This window comes from Castanea sativa, chromosome 4 (assembly GCF_040712315.1).
Source record: "Castanea sativa cultivar Marrone di Chiusa Pesio chromosome 4, ASM4071231v1".
NCBI classification, from domain to species: Eukaryota; Viridiplantae; Streptophyta; class Magnoliopsida; order Fagales; family Fagaceae; genus Castanea; species Castanea sativa.
The window spans coordinates 16,966,953-16,985,402 of record NC_134016.1 but is presented as its reverse complement, the minus strand read 5'-3'; the positions used below and the strand labels follow the sequence as shown (position 1 = coordinate 16,985,402).

The following is an 18,450-nucleotide window of genomic DNA, read 5'->3' as shown; positions in this document are numbered from 1 at the left end:
TGTAAAATTTAAAATCTTGAGATTGTACAGTATATTATAACAACTGAAACTTGTCGATTTAATTTAACCACGGTGTATATAATTGTAATAATTATATAAATATATGTAATGCTTTGAGAATTACCTTCCGTTCACACACACTCATAGATAGAGAGAGATTAACAACCAGCTGAGTAAATTTCTCAGGTAATCCTCCGAGCTCAAACATATAAATATTGGCAGCTTTAATAAGGGTAATCTACAAGAAATAAAGCAAAATTTACACAAATTGAATAAAGAAATTTTATATACAACCAACCAGCTCATAAAATCTTCCAGCACAGCACAAACCTTACCCTGCATGAGAACCTAACCAATTACAGCCATTTCCTGTGTAAATGATAGGTATTTCTTGTTCCCTAATACTCCTTTATCCAAAAATAAATAAATAAAATTGAACCATACTTAGAATTCCCCTGGGACCTCTTCATCAGGTGAAATCACAGTCAAGAGAGAATACTTGACTCTTACAGAGATTTTACCCTTATCAACTGAAAGCTTTGCACCAGACACAACCCAGTACCCAGGTGAGTCCTGTGGTCCTCTTGTCATCTCTGTTGTGTCAACAAACCTTAGAAGCTTAGGTGTCTGGGTTGGCACTGGAGGGCCCCCCGGATAGACAGCAGAGTTTATGTTCACATCAGCAGGCCGAGGAGGCGGTTTTTGAGCATTTGAGAAACGAGTGCTGATCAGTGTTGAGATTATTCCAGATTTTTGTGCCAAGCCAGGGGAACCATCCCATTCAGGAGCTTTCACAGCAATGGCACCAATGACTTTAGAGAAATTAAGCCGTAAGAATAAAACTTTCTTCAATCCAGAGTCTCCTACTTCAAAGTATGCCCCAGTGACAACAGAGAGATCATCATCAGACTCAACAGGGGCTGTGCAGACATGAGAAAAGCTCTTCCACTGAACCTTCTCATAGTACCTGCGATCAGATGAGAGATAAGAGACCTTGCCATTAGGTTCATCCAGGAGTTGAAAGGTTTTTGGCTGTGAGGAAAGGTGCTGCAAGTGGATCCCTAGGCAGTTGCTTCGTTTCCCTTCCAAATAGAGTCGAAGTCCAGTCACTGGCTTCTTACCCACATCAACCTATAAAATAATTCATCAATAAGAGTAAAAGATAATCAATACAATATACAATTATTCCACACCAATAGAGTAAAAGAAAATCAAGAATAGTACAGCCAAAAGACAAAAAAATCAGAAGGCTCCACATGAAGTGATGATTTATCTTCTTTTCATCCTTCTATCGTTCAATATAGATGTCAAAGGGCATTGAGAGGGAACTTAAAGAGTCAAGGCTGCAAGACTTCTTCCAGTTTGTTAAGACTACTGCAGATGGAAACAATAGGAGGTAAACTGATATGATACTACTACCACCCAACCTATTCAAAAGCAAAGGCATCCTATATGAGAAAAAAGTTGTTTGAGAACAGAAATTCCAATTTCTGATGGTTGACATTCACTAAGCATGCATTTCTCTGTGGCCGCAGCATAAAATGGCAATCAGGAGTTTATGAACATGAGAAAAGCTGCATGAGGATATAATAACCTTGTGAGAAAGAAAAATGACTGTCATCAAACAGGCTACATTTCAGAACCTAATAAGAAACTTAAGTTTATTGAAACAGAATGCAGTATCATTGTTCTTCAGTTCAACAGAATTCATTGCTTGACCTGTCCAGAACAGCCTTTTACTATATATATAAAAAATAAAAAATTCCCTACAAAAACAATATAGGAGAGATTTTTTGAACTTTAATATATGTCAATACCAAAGGTTTAAGCGGCAAGAACAAAGGAGTGAGAATAAGAAGGCAAGGGAGAGGCTTTCCTGATATTACAAGTAACTGATACACTTACAGGATTACTAGATATATGGGCCTTCTTTTGAACGCTCTAATAGCATATCATAATAAAGTGCCACACTGGCCAAATTTTATCCAGGAGAAAACTGTCAGGAAGTGGACCAATAATGTCTATGGAGCTCAAACTAGTATAGTGAAAAAAGGGAAAAAAAGACACTCAATCCCTCAATGCTCGTCTTCAAAACCACATTCTCTGTGAAATTCAGCCCCTTTTATAAATCCCACCTCATCATAACCAATCACCACCACCCAAAACATAGGCACCAAACACTCCTTGAACACCATGGACAGTTTTTATAACTTCACCTGGTCCAAGTCCCATGAGTCCATCATCATTGCTGCAAGAACCACTCCCTAGATTCCCCAAAAGGTCCCCAAATCAGTGAAACCAATGACCAAGATGTGGTTAATGTGGTGTTTTAGGGTTTTCGCTCAGGCTGCAAGTGACTTCTACATTCATGTTTTAATGGTTGAAATTCCAAGTCTTAATGGATTTAACCACAAATTGGTGGATCAAATTCAGCCTAAACCACAGGAAAATAAAATGTATTTTTTCCAATAATATATATATTCATTCATAAAAAAAATTAAAAAAAAAAGACTAGAGCATTACTGGAGTTGTGTTAACATAGAGCTTAGGTCCCATAAAGCTGAACTGTAATGATGCAGAACTCTGCTTCCTATCTGGACCAAGGGGAATGTCACCAAGTACTGGTGCCCATTGCCTTGGAAGTTGAAACTCCAAAAACTGATGAAGTTCCTGAATTGGTGGTTTATCTGCATTCATGAAACATGTCAAAAAGAGCAATGGTTTACATTTTCCTACATAACACAATTTTGGGCTAAAAAATATAAGCCACATTAATTTTAGAGTAGCATAGCCATTCAAAATAAGTGCATATCTGATATCTGTACTCTTAGGAACATGGGCTAACACCCAACAGTCAAATAAGAGGCATCACCCAGAAGCCAATGGACCATGAAAATTACCTTAAAGGTCTTCAAAAATTGGGTGTTTATTCATTAGTAATGTGAACAAAAAACTCTACATGACTATATATATATATATAACGGGGTATTGTCCTTGCAGCAAAGAATTTCTCAACATATCCACTGAGTTGAATACAGATGAAACTGTAAAGAATATTTATAAGATGGGCTGATGTAAAGTGAGTTATATTTAACAACTAAGCAAAACTTGTGAACAAACATGATAAAAATAAAAAGTCAGGGGATGTCACTTGAAAAATAAAGGGTAAATTACACTAACCTCCCTTAAGGTTTGGGAAAATGTCCAAACCCCCTCCTATTTCTAAAACTGACACTTATCTCATGGTTATTATTTTTATTTTACTATATATATATATATATATATATATATATATATATATTCTTATCATGTAAACAATATGGTTAGTAAGCATTATTTTGAGATTATTCAAGATAAGAAATTAATTTGAAAAATATGTATTTTGACTTAAATTGTAATGGACACAAGTAGTTGTAAGAGGTTTATTTTTTTATATAAATCATGATACAAATAAAAACTCAGAGGATGTCACTTGAAAAATAAAGGGTGAATTACACTTACCTCCCTTAAGGTTTGGGAAAATGTCCAAACCCCCTCCTATTTCTAAACCTGACACTTATCTTGTGGTCATTATTTTTATTTTACTTTATATATATATATATATATATATATATATATATATATATATATTCTTATCATGTAAACAATATGGTTAGTAAGCATTATTTTGAGATTATTCAAGATAAGAACTTAATTTGAAAAATATGTATTTTGACTTAAATTGTAATGGACATAAGTGGTTGTAAGAGGTTTTTTTTTTTATATAAATCATGATACAAATAAAAACTCAGACGATGTCACTTGAAAAATAAAGGGTAAATTACACTAACCTCCCTTAAGGTTTGAAAAAATGTCCAATCCCCCTCCTATTTCTAAAACTGACACTTATCTCATGGTTATTATTTTTATTTTACTTTATATATAAATATATATATATATATATATATATATATATTCTTATCATATAAACAATATGTTCAATAAGCATTATTCAAGATGAGAACTTAATTTGAAAATTATGTATTTTGACTTAAATTGTAATGGACATAAGTGGTTGTAAGAGGTTATTTTTTTATATAAATCAAAACCTCAGGGAGTAGAGTGTCATTTAGTAAAAAAATAGGAAGATCTTGACAATTCCCCAAACCTTGAGGCAAGTTATTGTAATTTACCCAAAAATAAAACAAGGAAAAAGAGACCAAGGCAAAGGATCAAAGACATGAAAAATCTATGAATTCACTCTTAAGAACATAACCATTTTCATGGAAATAACTGCAATATATAATGAAATACACACACATAGAATACTGCAGTTATTATTTACTCACCATAAAATTACCATTCTTATAGCAACAAGCCAACAAAACAGAAAAGTTTTAGAACTTATACAAATTCCTTATTTGACCCCCCAGACCCCAAATAAAAAGAAAAAAGAAAAGAAGTGGCAGCACAATTTCTCCAGAACCAATTCCTAGAGATCCTGACCATCAGGCTTACTCTCCAAGGAACTAACAAGATATATAAGAGACTGCTAGTGAAATTATACCTCACTGAGAAAGGATTGGCTCTTATCTTCTCTAAGTTGATCTTAAAGGCCAAGGCAAATTTAAATATGTATTTAGAAAAAATTAATCTGAGACGAGGAGTTCCATTGATGGCAAGGGCTGTCTCATAGACCAACTAAAAGCTAACAAACCCCTCATTAAAAGATTACATGAAATACATGTCATCAATCTAAATGTCGTTATGCTTTTCTTTTGGTTGCAGCAATCTCTGAGAGGTCCAGGTTTTCAATAAAATGAAATAAATGCAAAAGGAGACTATGCTTAATACTTACAACGGAGGTAAAGATTAATGGCATGGCTCAAAAAGCCACTACCATTTATTCCACTCAACAATGATGTGATTGGGACAAATGACATTGAGATCACATCAGGTTCAAACTGAACTGTCTGACACCAGTCATTGTGGGATAGAGTTTTATTCAAGCTTCCCCCTTTCCTCTTGCAAGCGAATTTAATATCCTGCATCTGAAATATTTAAGCTGTAAGCTATTGAATGCTGTGATGATATTTAGAAGTCAAAAACTTGAGAGAGGACAGCAAAGTGCTACAACGAACATTCACCATATAAATCACTGGTTTCAGTAAATATTCAAAATGTGCCCTAAGTGTCATGTGTAGATCTTTGCAGGTACAGTATAATATATTATCCAAGCCTTAGAATCAAAGACCATAGCAAGTTCACTTATAAACTGTTGTGAGAGCAAGTACCATGTACTGTAGAGAAGTACTTTTATTATTTGGTTTCGTATAAACCATATAGTAAACTGGGCTGAAACCAGTTTTCTGAAAACTGGACTAGACCAGATGGTTGAACCAGATTAACCCTGTGTGGAGATTGGTTCAGGCTGCCCTTGAAGCCAGCAATCCAGTAAGACTAGCCAGAACCAGTCAAGTAGACATTTCAACCACATATTGCTTGTCACAATTAAGGTTCTAAAAAACTGGTAATTTTTTCAAAAAATATTGATTACTTTTAAATAAATAAATAATTCTGTAATAAGTTTTGTTGATGAGATGTCTTTGGACCCAAGTCTATTTGAAAATAATTTAATTTAATTTCTCATATAATTTTATTTTAAATTAAACAAATAGGTCTCTCTAATATTTATTATGTTGTCTTGGCAACATGATTTGACTCCCGTTCAACCACAATATGAAATCTTAAGGTAAATATGATTATCTAAATAAATGCATTTAATATTATTTCAAAAAATTTATTTCAAAGACTGTTGGATATCAGAACATTGGCTGAAACCAAAGCACCTCTTTCCAATGTCTCATCTCTCCATTTTCTCTCCCTTCTCTTCTGTTACTCTTTCTTACAAACCCAAAATCACAACAAGGAATTACACAAACAAATTAATGTCCCATGTGTTAGCCAAAGATTCTTAATGAAAGAAGAAGAAAGAAAAAGTAAAAAGAAAAATGCAGATGGTTCACAGTATTGAAGTAACTATTGCAAGGAAACAACAACAACAACAACAGCAACAAAAAACTATTACAAGGAGCCAGAAGAGGTCAATTACAATCGATCGTTAGTGCTATAGCCTTCAATGTCCGATTTAGGACAATTTTAACCACTACAAACTTAACCGTTAGTTAAGATTTTATTTGCTGAAAGTGTACCTCAGAATAGTAGTAAGAACCAGATTGAATTGTGTCCATGAAGGGAAGACCCTGCGTAAACTGAAACAAAAAGTATAACACAAATTAAGATAGCTGGATAGTTGCCTAAACTTGCATTTCATCTCATATAGTTAACAAAATATTGGTAAGGAAATCAATCCTCACTCATGCTGCTACATTATAACCATAAGATAATATGACCAGCTGAAAATGAAGCTTAACAAGTGGCAACTCTTTTTATCAGAAAGTACAAAGGGTTCACACCTCTAAGCAATACTATGAAGTTACAGGAATTATTAAGGTATGGTTGATTTATATAAGAAATTCCAAAATTGATTTTTCATGAAAGAGAGATTCTTTAAGAGAGCAACATTTGTGACCTTTTACCGAGGCACCTAAGATCCCTTGAAATTTGGAATACCAGGACAGCATGCAGCAGAACACTTCAACATGGAATCAGATTAAAATTTATGATGCAAAATGCAGCAGCCCACAATTGATATCAACTAGATGTGGCAAAAATATATCAGCCAGCGGGAAAATTATTATAATTGACTGATCAGGAGTGCGTTGGTTTGTGGTATTCTATTTCTTGATATAAACTGTTTGGTTCATTCCAAATAGCTAAAGCTTTTGAGACAATTGGCTCTTCAACACAGCTTAAATACATTCAAAAGGACAAGAATGACCTTTCTTTCAAGCACTGGCTCAAATCAAATAATAACTAAATAAATATTAAATCCACTAGCATATATATATAAAAATTAGTTTTATTCAAAAGAGGAAATAGATCAAGTAAATCCAATATCCTATATTTAAACTTTAAATAGCACTCAATTATATTATAGCTATAGACTTCATTGCAGGGGCAAAAAATGTGCTCAAACTAGTGGTTGGTTTCAAGAATATAATAAAAAATTTAAACTAATACTATAAATTCATCACTTGAAGATGTGAATGTTCTAATTATTATTTTCTAATAACGACATGAATATAATAAAAATTTAAAACTAACAGTACAAATTGAGCACTTGAAGATATGCATGTTCTAATTATTACTTTCGCCTCTGCTAAAATACCTTCTTTTTATTATTTCAAATCAGGTGGGGAAAGTGCCGCATGCCTCATCATCTTATTAGATGAGGAAAACAAAAACAGCAGACAGAGGGATAGATACTATCTTAAGAGGCATCTTCCCACACACACAAAAAGATTTTTGAATTGTTAAAACTATAACTCAGAATATAAAACTCACTTTATAACAATAGAACTGAAACTAAGGTAGTAATCAGAATTGGATGCCAGTGAATACACAGGAGACCACCTTCATTCTGCTAGATGATAAGGACTAAAAGGGATACTACTGGCAGAGTCAGGTCTAAACAGATTCAACAGGGAAATTCTGAAATTGAAGAGTCTTGCTTCATTCAAGCAGCTGAGTGTTGGAAGCAAGCTATACTCTTACTTGCTCAATCTGTTCAATTGCAACCTTACAATGCAATCACATTCTCTGTTCCAAGTGCTGTTTTTGTATTCTGTATTTCTGATTCACTAGGGGATGGACCATAAAAGGCACCATCAGACTAGTGGAAGGACAGAAAGAACACCAGTTCTGGCTCTACAAGAACACATGTTGGCCTATTGCTACGAAGAATATGTAGGCTTTAAAAAAAGGGTATAAAAAAGAATACAAGTGACCACCCTAGACTACATCCATCCAAACATAAATATTGCTCTGCAATAAATGTTAAAACTCCTACAGTTAATTTAGTTGAAGTAATTGATTCATGGGGAAAAGCATAGACAGAATTCCTTCAAACCTTCGGCCTCTCATTTGAATACACGTTGTACTGTCCAGTCCCTTCTACAAACATTTTGTCTGCCATATCTTTTAACTTTTTCTGTACATCGGCAGGTTGGAGACTTGATGAATGCTGTTGCTTTGCATATATTAAATCCTTTCCCCCAATCTTCACACCAACTATGACATGTGTACCATACTTCTCAACAAACCTAAAATTATAAGAACACAACATTATTTTATTACATTTTCTAAACTTAGTACAATTTGATTAATAACATACAAACAATGAACATAACTTGATTAATAGGAACCGTGAAGAAACATTAATTAAAACAAATTTTACATAGAAAAAGAAGACAGATCTCCTCACTCTTAATGACATCTATGAGTACTACCTTTCTATGAAAAAAAAGACACCTATGAAGCAACAATATATGTAAAGATTGAGTTGAAAAGTTATATTCTACCAATAAAGCAAATCCAGCAACAAGGAAAAGGAAGAAGCTTAATTAAAGCTTATCTGAAATTTATAATAATTTTACTTTTTAGTCAATCATGGTATTTTAGGAATTTAGTAAATATCTGGAATGGGCTCACTTATGGACTTTCTTTATTATGGATTTTACGTTTCTTAATAAGGCCAGGGTTCCTTTTTCTCTTTTGGATAAGTATGTTTGGGGAGGGGGAGAAGAAGGGTTTTTTTTTTTATGGGTTTGATTAGATCCAAGATAACTTGGGGATTATAAGTAGGCGGATAGTTATAAGTAGCATGTAATAAGCAGTAAGGCTTTCAACCATGAAATTATGAGTTTACTTGAAGTTCAGTACTCTTTATTGCCAATATGCTTCTCAGGAAAACCCTTTTTGATTAGGGTCGTTTCTCTTCTCTTTTGGGCGTTGTCTATAATACTCTGTTCTCTATTGCAGCAACTTACTCTTTGTGATCAAAATTTCCTTTTTGCAAGTTTTCAGTTCAGTTCAGTTTTGTAGAGTAGAAAAGCTATCATTTGCGGTTCACCTTTGATTTAAGGCACTAAAGACTTAAACCATACAAAACCGAATTAAGTCTTCCAACGTGTGGCTTACCAAAATGTTACCACAGCCCTCAAACACTTAGAACTTTTCCCAGCAACATATAACAAGTGCTGCACTTATTTTCATTCTTTGCACCACACAGCCACCTCTATTAATCTGTCACACCCTCTTCTTCCTTTATTTATCTCCAGTCAGCCCCTCCGATAAGTTGAGACTTACCCCTCTCTTTCTCTCCAGCTACCCCCCCCCCCCCCCCCGAAAGCCCCCCCAAAAAGAAAATGAAACCTTTCAATCTGAGTGATGAAGCAAATCAACTTCATTGATCATTTCCACATCTTTTGATACAATTCAAGGACAGGATGCTTCTAGAAGAGAATGTGATCACTGTGAATCTCCCTAGATCATTGATATTTCCTCTCCCCTTCACCTGCGCCTTAGCCTTTGTGGAAAATCTCTTTTCTTTGTGGATTGGTTATGGAGCCTTTAAATAGGATGAAAGCAAGAGCAGTGTCAGGTGAATATTTGAATTACTTCACTATTAAAATTGTGTGGGGTGAAACTATAGTGATCTTTGATCTCCTTTTTGCCAATGATACACTCATTTTCTGTGATGCAATGCAAACCCTACTCAACTTTGCCATTTAAGATGTATCCTCATTAGTTAGGCAATGTCAGGCTTGAGAACTAATTTGAGCAAAGCCGAAATTGTTCCAGTTGGAAAGGTGTGGAATCTTGATAAATTGGCAAGTAATCTTGGATGTCATATTGCAGCCTTCCAACGAAATATTTGGTAACCTTTGGGAGCTTGCTTCAAGCTAAGGCACATACACTATCATTGAGACAATGCATAAGAGATTGGTTGGTTGGAAGAAATTGTACATATCAAAAGGAGGGAGACTTTGTCTAATCAAAAGTATGTTATCTAACCTCTCAACTTATGTCTAATCTTTAATCCCATAGCTTGTACAGTGTGGCATAAGGCTTGGGGAAAAAAAGAAACGGAATTTTCTCTAAAGTAGTTTGGGTGAGGAGTTTAAATTTCATTAAGACAGGAATGTTTGTTGCACCCCAATTTCTAATGGAGGTTTGGGGACTAAGAACCTAATGCTTTTTAATCAACCTCCTCAGGTAAAATAATTGCAGCATTATGGGAAGGAAGAAAATGCGTTATGAAGGAAGTTGGTGGATATAAAGTAAGGCACTACTTGGGGGAGTTGGTGCTTTGATGAGATTAGGAGACCTTATGATGTGGGCTTGTAGAAAAATAATAGAAGATGGGACAGCTTCTCACTCTTTATCATATATATTGTAGGTAATGTATATGGAATACAGTTTTGGAATTATTTGTCGAATGACCAGACCACTCTTTAGGAGGGAGATCCTAGCCTCTTCCTCATTGCAAGGTACAAAGACGATAAGGTGGTGGATTACTGAGAGAACAGGAATGGGTGCTTTTGTGGGAATTTGTTATTCATTAGAGAGATGCAAAACTGGGAATTAGAATACATGGTTCAATTACTGGATAATGTATACACTACAAAGTTACATCACAGGGAGGAAGATAAATTGGAATGGATGCCTTCAAAGACTCAATGCTTCCAAGTGAAGAGCTATTATAAGGAATTGAGAGGAGGTAGGATTCTTTTTCCTTGACAAATTATATGGAAAGCTTGTGTACCACCAAGGGTGGCTTTTTTCACATGGTGTGATTGTTAGGTAAAATCTTGACTACAGATAACCTTAGAAAACGAGGGTTAATCATCATGGATCAGTGCTTTATGTGCAAAGTAAGTGGCTTGTGAATTGTGGTCTCTTACTTTCTGTTTATTTGGTGTGTCCTGGGTAACGCCTTCTTCTGTATTGGAATTATTATCCTATTGGGAGGGACATGTTGATGAGAGAAGCAATGGGGAGAGATGGAATGTTGTTGATCTATGTTCAATGTGGTGCCTTGGAGAGAGAAATGCTCATTGCTTTGAGGGGAAAGACATGCACATGACAAAGTTGAAGCTTTTATTCTTGAGATTTTGTATGACTGGACTTTGAATTCTCATGCTATTTCCACTAAGGATTTTCTAGAGTTATTTAATTTCAATTTTATTGTTGCTTTTATTTTCATTTGGACTTTTCCTTTGTATACTTCCCATGTACTACACCCCATCATCTTTTTCTATTAATTAATGGACTTTAGTTACTTATTATAAAAAAAATTGTTGGTATTGATACTCCCTTAAAAGGGAGGACACAACACATGCGTCTACAGCCTGCTTAGATATGACTTTCTCATCAATTTTCTTCCATATGGGAGAAATGAGGCATCAAATAATGCTGACAGATCAATAAGAAGGTTAATGAGTTGAATTAATCCGAAACATTAAGTAAACCCACTTGCAACAACTTTATCATACAAGTTTTTGTTTAATTATTTCTATGGTTTTAATGGAAATATGTCAGAGGATGAAAGTAAGTAAAAAGTGAGTCATGGAGGCCATGAAATTAAAACAATATAGGTGGGGGTGAAAAGAAAATAGAGAGAATTCAATATATAGCTGAAAGCCATAGAACTTACCTTGCCAATGCAGCAGGATCCCATGATGATGGGACAGCTTGTTTAACATGATCATGCAATACCACCTGTGATTTTTCTAGTGCAATGTTGTAGAGTGTGACGGATACACCATCAAATGCAAGGGTTTTAGTGTTGGCAGCATCTTTCTGCCAACCTCCAGTGAATTCAAATGCAGCATTGAAGTGACCCGACGGAATTTTACCAGAAAGAGATAGTTCCTGGTTAAACTGCTCAGACATCTAGAAGCATAAAACATACGACGATAAATATTATGTAGGTTTATATACAAACGTTGATACTGAGAAACAAAGTATGTTTGCAGGAATTACTTCAATGAGATTTTATCACAGAATTGACAATACTTTTTTTTTTTTGGAATTCAGTTAAAAGAAATAATATGTCAGCATGGTTAAAAAATGAAAAAGAAAATTAATCAATATCATTCTAATCTTATCAAATGGTTATATTTGTTTTAAGTTTTTGTCTAGGCACTCCTCATGCTGTTCAGTTGCAGCCAAGTCAATTTCAAGGCTGGCATGGACCTTCAGCCCCATAACAAAAAGCTTCTCAAAACACACTATTACTTTTTCCACAGCATTTTTAATTCCAAAGTCCAAACCCATCAAATTGCTCAAAACTCCAAAAGCCATCACTAAACTTCCTCTTCCTAGAAATGCCATAACTCCAAATATACTTACCAAGAAAAGCCACCCCTCCAAATGTTCACCTTTATTTGGTATACAAAATCAACTTAAAAATTATATATAGAATTTCCAACTAACTTTCACTAAAAAGAAAATCAACAAGGTAATCCCATTAATAGATCCCACAAAATGAACCAAAATTGATACAAAAGTAGAACCTCCCATGACCAAAAATAAAAAATAAAAAAATTGCATAAAACCAACCCCACTTTAATTATTGCATTTCATGAGAATTGAGATGTTCACAGAATTGGTAATTCTCAAGAATTTTATCAAACGACTAACTAAATTACCCGAATTACCGAAAACACTGATTTTTAGGAAAGAAAAAAACAAAAACAAAAAAACTCATAGACAGAGAGACAGACAGAAGTTGTGTAGTAAAGAGTAGGAGGAAGAGGTTACCTGTTGAAAAGAGAGAACATCAGAAGCAAACCTAAGACGCTCGCCTTTATCACACTTGATAGACTTAGGAACATTTCGGATTGCAATTCCAGCCGGGACCACCAAGTCACGAACCTGATCATCGTCGATCACGATCAACCTCGAGCTCCTCTTACAGTACTTGAGTTTCAAATCCTCCGCCAAATCGTAGCCCAACCCAACCGACTCAATCGCCGCCTTCACCGCCGCCTTCTGCGCTTCCATCTTCTTAGTCTTGCTACTGCTCATTCTTCTTCTTCTTCTTCTTCTTTGATCATTCAAATCAAAAACCGCTCCTCAAAATCACGGACTTGTAGTGTTTTTATTTTTATATAGGTAACGCAGGTAGACCAAGAGAATTTGAATAAGTCTTTGCTGTTGAGTTGTAGTTGTTTGGTTTATAAATTGAATGAATAAAGAATTGGAGTTGGAGTTGGAGTTGGAGTTGGAGGATGACTAGTCAATACTCAAAACAGTGATGTCTTCAACGGGTGTTAATCAAATGGTGGATTTTCCGTATGAACTGAAATCGTGAGTTGAAGTCACGGTTAACACGGCTCTTTTTTACTACATTGTAAGAGTCTTTTTCTTCTTTTTTAATGATTTTTGTGGGGTGGTAGGTGAAGGATAGTGTGAAACTGGGTTTGGGAGGCAAAAGTCAAAGGTGGAGTGCTGGCTGCGAGTTTCGTTCTCAGAATCTCATGCATTTCGCAAACTCTGGGCTTTTTTTTCTTTTTTTCATTCAAGTTTAAACTTCTAGTGCTTCGCATTTACCGGAGACAAAGTCAATCACGGTTGAATCTTAGTTCAACCATGCCTGGGATTGGTTGATTGGTTCATTGTATTTATACACTCGACTTCTAATCTTTTGGTAATGATTTTTTTTATTCAATAATTATATTAAGAGAGAAGATTTGAACTTTGAATATTTTACCCTAACAAGTATGTTTTGAAATAAAATATTTTTTGGAAAATATTTTTTGATTTTCAGGTATTTATTTACATGTAAGGTGATCAAACTTTTTTTTATTTTTTTATTTTATTTGAGAAACACACACACACACATATATATATATATATATATAAGGAAATGAGATGAGATAAGGGAATACATTCATACGTCAATACTAAAACTGCATGCTATAAGGTGATCAAACTTAAAAAATAAGTTTTGATAAAATATTGTACAAAAATACATAGTAGCTTTTCCTCACCTCATTTGGTGGCTAAGTCACTGGTCTAGTGAGTGGGCAGTTAATGGCCAAAGCCTCCATTTTGAGTGTCGATGATGCAATATTGGCCAAAGTTGTCACTCTAATGATCAATGCCAATAGTCCAATAGCCAGGAGTTGCCCTTTAACAATCAGTGCAAGGGGTCTAGTGGCCAGAATTGTCGCTTTGACGATCGATGTCGAAGCTGCTGTTTTAATAACTTGTGCCAAGGGTCCGATGTAGGAGCTACTGTTCAAATGAGCCATGTCAGTGGTTTGGTCACCGAAGACACTATTTCAGCGACCAATGCTGAAGGTATAATAACTGAAGCTGTCATTCCAGCCCCTAATGCTAGTTGTCCAATCATTAGAGACACCACTATGGTGCGTAGTCACTAGAACCACCATTTTAGCGAATAGTTCTGATGGTCCGGTCACCAAACCTTTTGCACCAATGGGCCTGGTGTCTATGCCACTAGTTTTAGTGGTTTGTTTGGAAAAATATTACTTGTCTTACGAAATACTTGAAAATGTTTTGCATGTAAAATATTTTACATTTAAGGCTACGTTTGGTTCAATGTAAAATGTTTTCTGAATGTAAAATATTTTCAGGTGAAAATAATTTTCAAAAATGAAAACATTTTCAGGTGTTTGGTTGCATTCCAATAAATGTTTTGGAAAATATTTTCTAATGTTTGGTTGTGTTCCTAAAAATGCTCTAGAAAACCCATTTTTATCATGTTTCTCACATTTTCTTAGGATCCAAACAAATATTATTACAGAGAATCAAAATATATAAAAACAATCAAAGAAACAAAAACCAAAACAAAAAAATCAAAATCACAAGACCAATCGTGAGAGAGGTACAGAGAGAGAGAGAGAGAGAGAGAGAGAGAGATCGGTTCGTGGGTGGGTTGCTCATGGCGGTTCAATTAAGTGACAGAGAGAGATCGGTTTGTGGCTGACTTGGTGGTGGCAACGGTAGTGGCAACATGGACACGGTGGGTCGATCTAAAGGTGGCGGCTCGATCTAGGAATGGGTCACTCACTGGGTGGTTCGATCTAGGAGTGGGTTGCTCACACAGTGGACAAATTGGCTCAGGGGTGGGTTGTTCATGGCTGTCTGATTGGCTCAGGGGTGAGTCTTTCATTGGGTCATGGACTCACGGTGGTCCGATCTATTTTCTGGTGGCTCCTGCTCTCTCCGTGCTCCATTGTAAGTGTTCTCCTCTCTTCTCACCAACACAGAGGGGAACACGGTGGCGCTGCTTGTCGGAGTGTGGGGTGGACCTCGGACTGGCATCGGAATGTGGGGTGGAGCTCTATCTCTCTCTCATTGGTGTGTGGGGTGGAGCTGAGGTGAGCTTGGAGATGAATTTCAGACCGTGTGAGGAGTGTAGGAGAGGAGTGTGTAAGGAGTGAAAAATTACGAAAATGGTTTGAAGGTAAAATGAGTCCTAAAATGAATTTCTAGGTCTGGGGGCCAAATTGTACAGTCAATGCAATGGTTTTTCGTTTGACCAAATTTTACATGCACAACCAAACACATGGCAAGGTGTAAAATATTTTCAGAAATCCATTTTCAGCCAAAACAAGCGCAGCCTAAGACTTCAAAATAAACGAAAAAGTAGAAAGTCCTCGAAGTACCATCCAATTGAGGTACAAGAGTCTTTACTATTCCTTAATTCTTGAGTACTAAGCAAAAGTCTTGTAATAATTCTTAAGCTCAGGCAAGAGTTTTTGTGAGTCAGTGAGTGAGATTATTGGATTTCCTTTATAAGGAAAACAAGTGTTATAATTTAATAAATAAGATTAAAATTGAATTATAAAATTAATTTCAGTCTTCGTCCTAATTTATAGGATAATTTAGGATGTCAAAGCGTACATAAAAAATTTAGTCAACACTTTCATTTGATATGAATTTACAATGTACACGACACCAAAGTCATTACCTTCCTACAAACTAAGAAGTGACATGACACATACCTTTAAGATTTAAAATAAAATAAATAAAAAATTCATCATCCCAAAGATCAACCGTATGTGTGTGTTGTCCCCCCCCCCCCCCCCCAATACTCATAGGATTATAAGATGTGTCTACTTGACATAAACATGCTTGCGTGCACATCCTTGTCACCATATGTTCATTGGCCTGAGTACTTCTTTGACCCATTACTACACCATTTTGAGTTTTAAAACTACGTACGAGACTCACACAATAGACAAAAGAGGCTAACTCCTTACATTATCTTACAGTATCCTACTTTATAAATGATCTTACCAACTCACTATCAGTTACATTTTTGCAGTGTTGGGTGTTCACAGGGTAAGACATTTAGGTATTTCCTCTCCCCATTCCATAAGAATTACATATTTTAGAGACGGTCAAGTATTTCTTATCTCCTAACTGAAGGTATTACTCACATTTCTTACACTAGTGATTACTCCTAGCTTGACAGATATAAATATCGTTTGAAAATATTGATGAATTTTGAACTTAAATCCCTAACATTGTTTTGATGTTTTTGAATTGAATGCTTATTTAATTGCAACTCCTATATTTCTATTGTGGTTTTTCACATGTTTTTACATTTATTGTGTGAACTGCATGCGCTTCAACCATTGAAACTTGTACAATTTGATTTATGTAAATGGTTCCTGAAGTTTAGTAGAAGCAACATCAAGGTTGGTGTGGTCCAGCAATGTTTGTTCGTACAACAACTTCAGTGTCAATCATAAACCAACTACGAAATGGTATGTCTATATAAAGAAAATTTTGTTTTATTATGTACTCGATCTGCCCCGTTTATGTGCTTTTAACTTAGTATGACATTTTTCTATTCAATTTAGGGCAAATACTATGTTGTTTTCATTGGACGTGTTCCTGGCGTGTACAACAGTTGGCTAGAAGCGAGTAGACAAGTTCATAAATTTCTAAACGCCAAACACTAACCATATAAAGATAGAAGGGATGCAGAATCCATATATATGAAGTTTTTGCATCCCAATGGCAGGAACGTGAAAAATGGTGCTTCCCCATTATGGACATTTCCTAACACGTCCACATTAGGTCCATCAGAGATGTTTTTAAGCGAAAAGACCAGCTGTTGCAATAAAAATGTCAGGAATTATTTTTTGAAATATCAGTTAGAGGTTGCCATTGAGTAGCGTGACCATGCCACGAGGATTGCAAACTTGAGTGCTAACATGCTCAATGAAGTGGTAGGTCATGTTATAGGGAATGATGAAGTTGATGAACTGACACGACTCAATAGAGGAAAATGATTGCAAAGATATGACTTGTGGTAGTAGCTTTTACTAAACTATTTTATTATGATTTCACCAGTTGTTGTATGATAAAGACTAATGTGTTGTAATTCAAATGTGAGATGTATCTTGATTTCTTGTAATTAAAGTCTCATATTGTCCGTCATAACTCGATAGAAAAACCTTAAAGAGTAGGGAATACTCTAAGAACAAAGAATATAAAACAAGCATATAGAGTAGATTACAAACATAGAATTCGCATTTACCACAATCTAGCTACTAAAGATTAAACTTTGCATATTAATGAAAAAAATGTATATCACCTCCATATGCTCCACCCTGACAGCATGAACACCCTCTCCATCATCAAAACCTCAACAATCTTTTCACATGCTCATAGGAGCTTTGACCGGTCTCGTCTTACTTGAAATTATTTATATACCACATTAAATTAATGCACATGTTCACTCAAAACCAGAAAATAATTTAAGTGGAAAGCACATGAAATACCATCTCTAGTCCCGCAATTAGGAGGGTGTGCATGAGTACGTAGCGATCGTCGCAAACCCTCTACTAGCTCAATAATTTCACTCCATATTTGCTCAATTTGTATAGCCTCTTCATGGGGGTTAGGGAGTGACTATAGCTAGGTGTGAGTACAAATATACATTGCTCGCTACCAAACCCACTCCCGTGGCCAAATTTGATGAACAGTGGGGGAGACATATGGGTGGTGGGTAGTAGGGATCGAGGGCTGACATGAGTATGGGATGTGTGTCCCTCACTATCATCACGAGACGTACATTGGGATGGCAATGTGTCCGTATGGCCAATGGGGTGGGATGGCCAGTATTAGCGTTAGGCATGCATCGCGGTGTCCCGGTGTCATCAATGAACATGTCCCAACTAGCCTTGCAGTCTGATTCCTCTGTAGCCGGTTGGTCCTCATCCTCATACGTGTGTTCTAGTTTAGGCATACGGCCACGACTAGATTGATGACCTCCACGATGTCCACCCTTTCAATGCCCACCATATCGCTTGCCATGGCCTGTGGCCCATGTACTCATGTCACATGCCGCATGTGTGTTCTCCATAGTCACCTGATTCAGCTCTTCCACAATCTCTAGTGTATGCTTAAGGTGATTGTACATTTGGAACCTGAAATAAAGGAATAGCATCAATAGCATGGGAAAGCATGCAACAACACACATATATCATCAATCCATACTAGAACCATTGAATTGTT

General features: G+C 35.7%; 1 protein-coding gene across 1 annotated transcript; it reads right to left on the bottom strand.

Annotated features, from left to right (window-relative positions):
* Nucleotides 1-158: 158 nt before the first annotated feature.
* Nucleotides 159-13,458, bottom strand: LOC142630447 (MACPF domain-containing protein At4g24290-like). The gene is made up of 7 exons (XM_075804443.1): nt 12,709-13,458; nt 11,600-11,838; nt 8,012-8,204; nt 6,192-6,251; nt 4,838-5,030; nt 2,524-2,687; nt 159-1,131 (listed from the first exon to the last, which is right to left on the bottom strand). The coding sequence occupies exons 1-7, from the start codon at nt 12,973-12,975 to the stop codon at nt 445-447; spliced, it is 1,803 nt and encodes a 600-aa protein (XP_075660558.1). The 5' UTR covers nt 12,976-13,458; the 3' UTR covers nt 159-444.
* Nucleotides 13,459-18,450: the final 4,992 nt, after the last annotated feature.